At 36.4% G+C, this 7,795-nt stretch overlaps 1 protein-coding gene across 1 annotated transcript; it reads right to left on the reverse strand.

Annotated features, from left to right (window-relative positions):
* Window positions 1-5,077: 5,077 nt before the first annotated feature.
* On the reverse strand, window positions 5,078-7,431 carry LOC109339665. The gene is made up of 4 exons (XM_019577146.1): window positions 7,316-7,431; window positions 6,511-7,216; window positions 5,854-6,289; window positions 5,078-5,673 (listed from the first exon to the last, which is right to left on the reverse strand). The coding sequence occupies exons 1-4, from the start codon at window positions 7,429-7,431 to the stop codon at window positions 5,078-5,080; spliced, it is 1,854 nt and encodes a 617-aa protein (XP_019432691.1).
* Window positions 7,432-7,795: the final 364 nt, after the last annotated feature.

A 7,795-nucleotide genomic window follows, 5' to 3' on the forward strand; every position in this document is an offset into this window, starting at 1 on the left:
ATGTGTTATTTAATTATAGTCATGATATCTTGTCGATGAATGATATATTGCTAAATGGTGAATTATGATATTGATGGAAATAAGTGTTGTTTACATTACATATGTTGATTTGACAATTGTTTATGAGAACAATTGATGAGTTTGGTTATATTACTCATGTAAATTGGATAGTTGTTTACGAGAACAACTAATGAGTTATAATGTAATATGTTATATATATATGAACTGTTTTTCATATCTGAGTGTAATATTCTGAGTAAGTCCACGCCGTCAATGAATTTATGTTCATTAGATGTCTTACTCTCTCTATTTCTCTTCTTTTCTATTGCTTGCTTTTCGGACGTGTGCTCCTCAGGTAGACAGCTTTGCTCGGATTTGGAGCTACCCGCCCGTGATGTTCTAGGAGGGGGCATGAGGAATTGAGGAAGATGCAGTACCGTAGCTTTGGAGTTAGCCACTAGGAGTTGCTTATCATCTTGTGACTTTTGAAACACTGACGGCTTCAGTTGTTCATATCTTTTTTTAGTGTTTGTTGGTGATGATTAGTATTTTCGCCCTTTCTTTTTGGATTTTGTATATGTTAGTGGTGATGTAGTTTCCGCCTTTGTTGATTTAGTTTGTATGAACTAAAGATGACTTAACCGTTTATATGCATTGTGTTATTCAGGAAATTGTGAATCAGGTTAAGTTATCATTCGATAACGATAAGTTGATTTTCCGCATTTGAGTTACTTAAAGTGATGTCCTAGAAAAGGAAGGTTTTAAAAAGGAAACACTTTTATACAATCTCTTGATCTTTATTCAAAAATTTTTTTACCCATTTTTCCGCAATGTTTTTGAGAAGTATTTTTCGGGGCGTTACATATCTTCTCTCTGATCTGATTGTACTAATATTAGATTGTACTAAACTTACCTTCTTGGCAAGATAGATTGTACTAAACTTATCTTCTCTCTGATCTGATTGGCAAGATAGATTGTACTAATATTAGATTCAGCTTTCTTCTTGAATATTTTATTTATCCACTCCTAATCTAATTTTTTTAATCAGCTTAACACAATGGTCTTATAGTGATGATGGTATAGACAACAACTGTTAACCAAATATATTGCACAAAGGGAGTCACTGAAACAAATGACCTTATTATATACCTCAATTCCCAAGTCAATTTGTTGGGAATGCATGAAATATGTTATTGTATTAGTCTCATTTTATCTAGTATTGGAATAGAGTAGAGTAACTAATGTTCTATATTGGAGTCAGGTCCTTTGTTATAATGTGCACAAGATATAAGCATTAAATAGAAACACCCCATGGGCAGGTGGGCCCATGGGTGTGATAGGGTCTGTAATCTTTATTCTCTAATAATATTTTGGTAGCCGCTCAACACTCCCGGGGATGAACCCCGTTAACAAATTCTCTTGTTTCTTCTCTTCTATTTACTCGTATGTCCTTTACTTGATTGCTTGTGGCCAAGGATGCGCAACGATCGCTTCCGCTGCACCAACAATTGGTATCAGAGCCAATTGGTAGTTGGCTCTTAACCCAAACATCAGATAATGGCTAAAGAGGGTGAAGGTGTGATGGCTAGACAAGGTGCATCAAAGGTAATGGCAAAGATAGAGCAGATGAGTTGAAGGAGAAGAAACATGACAAAACTGTAGTGTGGGTGATGTATGTGTTGATCTAGAACCCCATAAGTTCATGTATTGGGTTAGGATTAAGGTGGAGATAGAGACAAAGGTGTTGAGTTAGATGCTGACAATATCTCTCTAGATGTTGATAGAATGTTCTCATTGGATATGAGAAAGAGAATATCGTAATGGTGTGTGTGAGACGTCATAGTGAAAGATATTAATCGTTAGCAGATCCACAAAAACACAAGGGCGATGGCTGACTTTGATGTAGGGTGTGACATGGGCATTGACTTGGATATAAGGATGTGACACAAACATTAGTTAGCATTGACGCAAGGTGTGTGTTGTGGGTATACTCCTTATGGTGGAGTATGATAGTTCTTTTGAACTAGGATTGTCGAAGTAGACAATGGCGGTAATGGTTGAGGCTTTCCATGGAAGCTCCAAGGTTCAGTTTTACTGAGTGTTGAAGAGGACAATTGTTGGTGAACTTTTGTGTAGAGGTTCCAATATATCGAAAGACTTCCTAGCAATAGGTGGCTAGGCGGCGTGTTCTATTTTATGGCAGTACGGGAAGCTGCACTACAAGTTTAGAGAGCTAGGCTCTTGGTAATATCATCAAGGATACTCGGAAGGTCTATGCTGAAGGGGAGCAGTTGAACAAGGTGAGATCATATATTCGCTAAGGTGGAGATTCTTGTGTAGATTTCCTAAGGAGCGAGATATTCTTCTATTTCAATCAAGGTGAAGATTGTTGGGAATGCTTGAAATATGTTATTGTATTAGTCTCACATTGTCTAGTATTGGAATAGAGCAGAGTAACTAATGTTATATATTGGACTCAGGTCCCTTGTTATAATATGCACCAAATATAAGAATTAAATAGAAACACCCCATGGGCAGGTGGGCCTATGGGTGTGCTAGGGTTTGTAATCTTATTCTCTAATAATATATTGGTAGCCGCTCAACGCTCCCGGGGATGTAGACACAATTGGCTGAACCCCGTTAACAAATTCCCTTGTTTCTTCTCTTCTATTTACTCGTATGTACTTGATTGCTTGTGACCAACGTTGCACAACGATCACTTCTGCTGCACCAACACAATTGGTAACCGTAATGCAATACCGTGAGCTCCGGACGAAGATTATTGGATATTCCAACTGATCTCATGAATCCATTGATCCAAGTTCCCCTGTTGTCACACAAAATACATTCATAACCTTATTTTCCAAGATTCCCCAAAGAACTCCTATCCACATTCAAAGCAATAAAGTCATCGCAAGCCCTTATCCATTGCACCCATTGCTGTAACTTTTGGGACTAAAAATGACCAAGATAACTTGTTTCTATATCAAGGATAGATTTGAATATATCTCTAATCTGATTGTTTGCTTAGAATGTTATCAATAGTTGTAATATTATATTTTGGTATTTCTAGTTTTTTGTAATTCTTTTTGTAGGAAGATTCTAGACTTTGGAGTTTTTTTTTCTGTTTCTTTTGTTGTATATATATTCTTTTCTAATAAAATTTTCACCTTCCAAGAAAGGGATAGAGCTAATAAGACAAGTGCTGTAACTTTACTCTATATATATAAATTATTGTGTGATAAAGTTCTACTTTCATATCTATAGCTTCAAAAATGTTATTTTTGTTTACCGGTTAGATACTTTCAATAAAAACATTAGAAAAGTACAAAAAAAAACCTGTATGTTTGAAGAAATTATCATAAATAGTAAACATAAATTAATCGTAACTTGACTATAATCAAATTTCCTCTTCATTGCTTTCTCTCTCCAGGTGTAACAAGTGTATTGTGGGAAATATGCAGGACTATACAATAATTTCTAGTTGTAATGATATGTGACATACAATAAAATTTATAAGATGTCCTCGATTGACTATAATTATATGACGAATGGAAAAATAAATTTAAATGTAGAATATTTACTAATTATATTTCATATTTCCTGGTTTTTTTAATGTAGTACATTAGTTATAACTAAACAAAAGTTAAACTATCATATTAAATTTTTACTGGAAAAATACATAAGGCTCTAAGTTTATGTCTTTTGTAAACCCATGAATTATTTGTTCCTCAAAATTAATCTTTAAACTTTCATGCATTAGTAACATCATTATCTTAAGTTAGTAACTGTTAGCAAAAACTGAGAAGAATCATATGTCCCATAATTTTTCTATCCTCATATTTCAAATTAATCAAACTTTATAAAATAATATTAAAATATTAATATTTGTTTTTATAATTTTTCTTTTTAAATGGATGGAGTTTTTTTGTTGGTTTGGGATACCAAGTAGGACATGAATGTGAACATGTGACTCCCATCTCATAGTTGTTCAAGGTTGGAGCCCTTCATTGAAGAAAAATTCACATGTTCACATAGTTGTTCAAGGTTGGAGCCCTTCATTGAAGAAGGATCAGAGTAGTTTGAGATTATGCCAAAGAGGATGTTATTTCTTGTTCCGCCATTCATTTCATATTTTTTTTATTGGCAAAAAGGGAAGAATTTATTAAAAGAAGAGATAATTACAAGAGAAAAAGAAGAAGAAAAGTAGAAAGAAAAAGACTAAAAACTATTACAACACAGTATCAAGACAAAAAATGAGATTCACTATCCAGTCCGAAAAAGTGATTTGATCTTTGCCCATCTGCCCATTGATCCAAAGCTAAGAATTAACCCTAGCGGACTCAAGATTTTTCTCAAGAGAGGGTTGAACAGAATTAAAAATAAAGTCATTTCTAGACTTCCAGATAGCCCAAAAAGTAGTTAACCAAATGATACTCCAACGATTCAAATAACGCCTGTGTGGTATCATGTCCATGTGATTAGTAAACTGATGAATGGGCTGAAGAGGAAGAGCTATGTTTATTTTCAACCAATCATAGGTTAGTTGCCAAACCGAATAGGTGAAGATACAAGAGGAGAAAAGATGTTGAGTAGTTTCTGCTTAGTCGTTGCAAAAAGGGCATAAGGTTCCCGCTCCAGGTGCTATAGAGACTCCCCTCTTGAGAAGAGCGTCGACAGTAGGAATCCGATCCTGAAAAGTCTCCACGCGAAAGCTTTTACTTTTAAGGGAGGTTTTGACTTCCAAAGCATACATATATGGTTAATATTGTGAGTCGAAGGCTGTTGATGATGCTGAAAAAGAAGATCATAAGCAGATTTGACCGAGTATTGGTTAGATTTGTCATGGCGCCACTCCCAAGAAATAATAACGTTTTTCCGAACAACAACATTTTGGATTACCTACAAAAAAGAGTGAGTTAGATTAATTTCCCAAATAAAAAAGATGACGTCTCCAAGAATGATTCCAAACCCAATTTCCCTCGAACCAACTTTCTAGCTCACTAATATGGGCATTCGGGTGAACACCGAGAGAATAAAGCCTTCTAAACATGGAGAACAAATTAGTAGGACCCACCTAGTTGTCGTGCCAGAACCTAGTCAAAGACCCATCTCCAACACGACGAGTAATACCTTCCCAAAACCAATGATTGTTATCAGAACCTCTAAGATGAAGGTTACCAAGATCCTTAGCCCATAAAGATTTGTTAATAAAGGAAGACATAGACCCAATCCCAGTAACATGAGCAAAATTCTGGCCATACTTAGAACACAAAACTTTACACCACAAACTATCTTTCTCAGTGAGCATGTGCAAATTCCATTTTCCAAGAAGGGCAAGACTGAAGAGATGAATATCTTTAACGCCTAATCCACCCTTAGACTTAGGCGTGCACACCTTATCCCATTTAACACAAGGGATCTTCCTATGACTCTCAGTCCCACCCCAAAGAAAATCCCACTGAATTTTTTGGATCGAACGAATAACACCAACAGAAGCTTTGTAGAAGGACAAATAGTAAACGGGGAGAGCTGAGAGGATAACATTAATCAAGATGAGGCGACCCCCAAAATAGATATGATTCATTTTCCACGAAGAGAGCCTAGTTCGAATCCTATCGATAAGAGATTTCCAAGTTGCACGACGATGATGATTCACACCCTCAAGAATCCCTAAATAAGTGAAAGAATTAGGGGAGAGCTTCTAATGAAGGGAATCAACCAAACTTTGAATATGATCATCACTCACATTTATACCAAGTAATTTGCTTTTGTTGAAGTTAATTTTAAGACCAGAAGAAAGCTCAAACAACCGCAAAATACTTTACAGAGCCCAAATATTCTGATAAGTGCCTTCACCAATTAAAATTGCATCATCAACAAATTGGATCATAGAGACATCAATATTGTCAAGGCCCACCTTATAGGGAGTGAAAAGACCTTGAGAGCTAGCTTCACGCATGAGACCAGATAAACCTTCAGTCACAATAAGGAAGAGAAAATGGGAGAGGGGGTCTCCTTGATGCAAACCACGTTGGAGATGGATCTCCTCCGTGGGACTCCTATTGACCAGAATAGACATTTTTGCAGTAGTCAAGCATTCCATGATCCAACCCTTCCACTTCTGACAGAACGCTAAACGAGACATCATATGATCGATGAAACTCCATGAAATAGAGTCAAAAGCTTTTTCAAAATCGATTTTAAAGATTGCACACTGCTGACCAGTTTTCTTAGCATCATCGATGATTTCATTGAGGATCACAACACCATCCAAAAATATGTCTACCTTTCAGAAAGGCAGATTGAGTATCACTAATGACCTTACCAAGCACTTTCCGTAATCTGTTAGCGAGCAACTTAGCCAGGATTTTGTGTAAGCAACCAGCCAATGAGAGAAATTGGTATGTAATCCCCTATCAATTGAGGACTAGATTTTTTAGGGATTAAACAAATGAAGGAAGAATTGACGCCCTTAGTAATTTTACCATTAACATGAAAATCACGAACCATTGTGATGATGTAATCCTTCATGATATGCCAAAAAGCTTTGATAAACTTAAAATAAAAGCCATCAGGCCGAGGACTCTTACTGCCCTCACAATCCCAAATGGCATTATTAATCTCTTCCTCGTCGAAATTTGCAATAAGAGAAACATTGTCTAAAGGATCTAATTGGACGAAAGAGATGTCAGACAAGGTCGAACGATTCCTGTTGTGCTCATTAAAAAGGTTCTCAAAGTGATTACGGATCCCCTGTCTCACACCGTGAACATCTTCAATCCATTGCACATGAATACTTAGCCCGTGAATAGAATTTAGCCCCTTTCTACAATTCATAAGACCGTGAAAAAATTTAGAATTATTGTCGCCTTCCTTGAGCCATTTAGATCTAGATTTTTGGAAAATAAGATTTTGATGGAGAGACCGAGTGCGCCAAAGATTAGCCCACAACTCCGATCTGATCCCGAGATCCTCTTCAGAAAGGTCCATAGTTTCACTCTTGAGGTCAAGGTCATGAATCTCGGTAACAGCCGAGTCAATTTTATTGTTGATGTCCCTAAAATGCTCTTTGTTCCACTTCTTCAAAGTGGCGTTTAAGTGTTTGAGTTTCTCTTTAAGAGCAAACATACTCCAACTAGAGAAAGAAAACTCATTCCAGTTTTGCTCAACAAAAGAAACAAAGCCTTTATCGTCAAACCAAGCATCAATAACCCTAAAAGGTTTTAGCCCCCAGTCTTGATAATTATCATAAAGGACAACAGTACAATGATCAAAGACCTAGCACTTCAACCCTTTCTGCACCAAGGAATGCCATTTAGTAGCCCAAGAGGAAGAGATCTGAAATCTGTCAAGACGACTCATAGTTTTACTATCACCTTTAACCCAGGTGTATTTTCTTCCAGCAAGAGGAAGGTCCAGGAGATTCATATTAGATATGAAAGTATTAAAATCTTGAATTTCCTTAAGACGCCCATGATGAACACTTCATTTTCGCTCCTCAAGTAACTTAACTGAATTAAAATCACTAGCGAGACACCACAAATCAATGTTAGACTTAAGCTTCTATTGTTCAAGCTTGTGCCAAACCTCTTTCTTTTCGATATTATGACAAGGGCAATAAATATTAACCAAAACACAAGTCTCATTTGAATCAGAACACTTTCCATGAACCCCAAGAAACCTTTCCCACTTTTAATGGAATCTATCGGAAATTTATCCTTCCTCCAAATACTGAGAAGACCACCAGAATTCGCAATCGAAGGTTGAAAAGTCCAACCGAAATCAAAATCAT

The sequence above is a fragment of the Lupinus angustifolius genome, unplaced genomic scaffold (assembly GCF_001865875.1).
Source record: "Lupinus angustifolius cultivar Tanjil unplaced genomic scaffold, LupAngTanjil_v1.0 Scaffold_88_20, whole genome shotgun sequence".
Lineage (NCBI taxonomy): Eukaryota > Viridiplantae > Streptophyta > Magnoliopsida > Fabales > Fabaceae > Lupinus > Lupinus angustifolius.

Excerpts from the sequence above, each read along its gene's own strand:
- LOC109339665 (XM_019577146.1), bottom strand. The coding sequence starts at position 7,431 with ATGAATCTCCTGGACCTTCCTCTTGCTGGAAGAAAATACACCTGGGTT. Across the intron at positions 6,290-6,510 it reads AGGATTACATCATCACAATG|GTAGACATATTTTTGGATGG; the intron begins GTTCGTGATTTT and ends CCTTTCTGAAAG. Across the intron at positions 5,674-5,853 it reads TGCAATTTTAATTGGTGAAG|GGATTCTTGAGGGTGTGAAT; the intron begins GCACTTATCAGA and ends TCACTTATTTAG.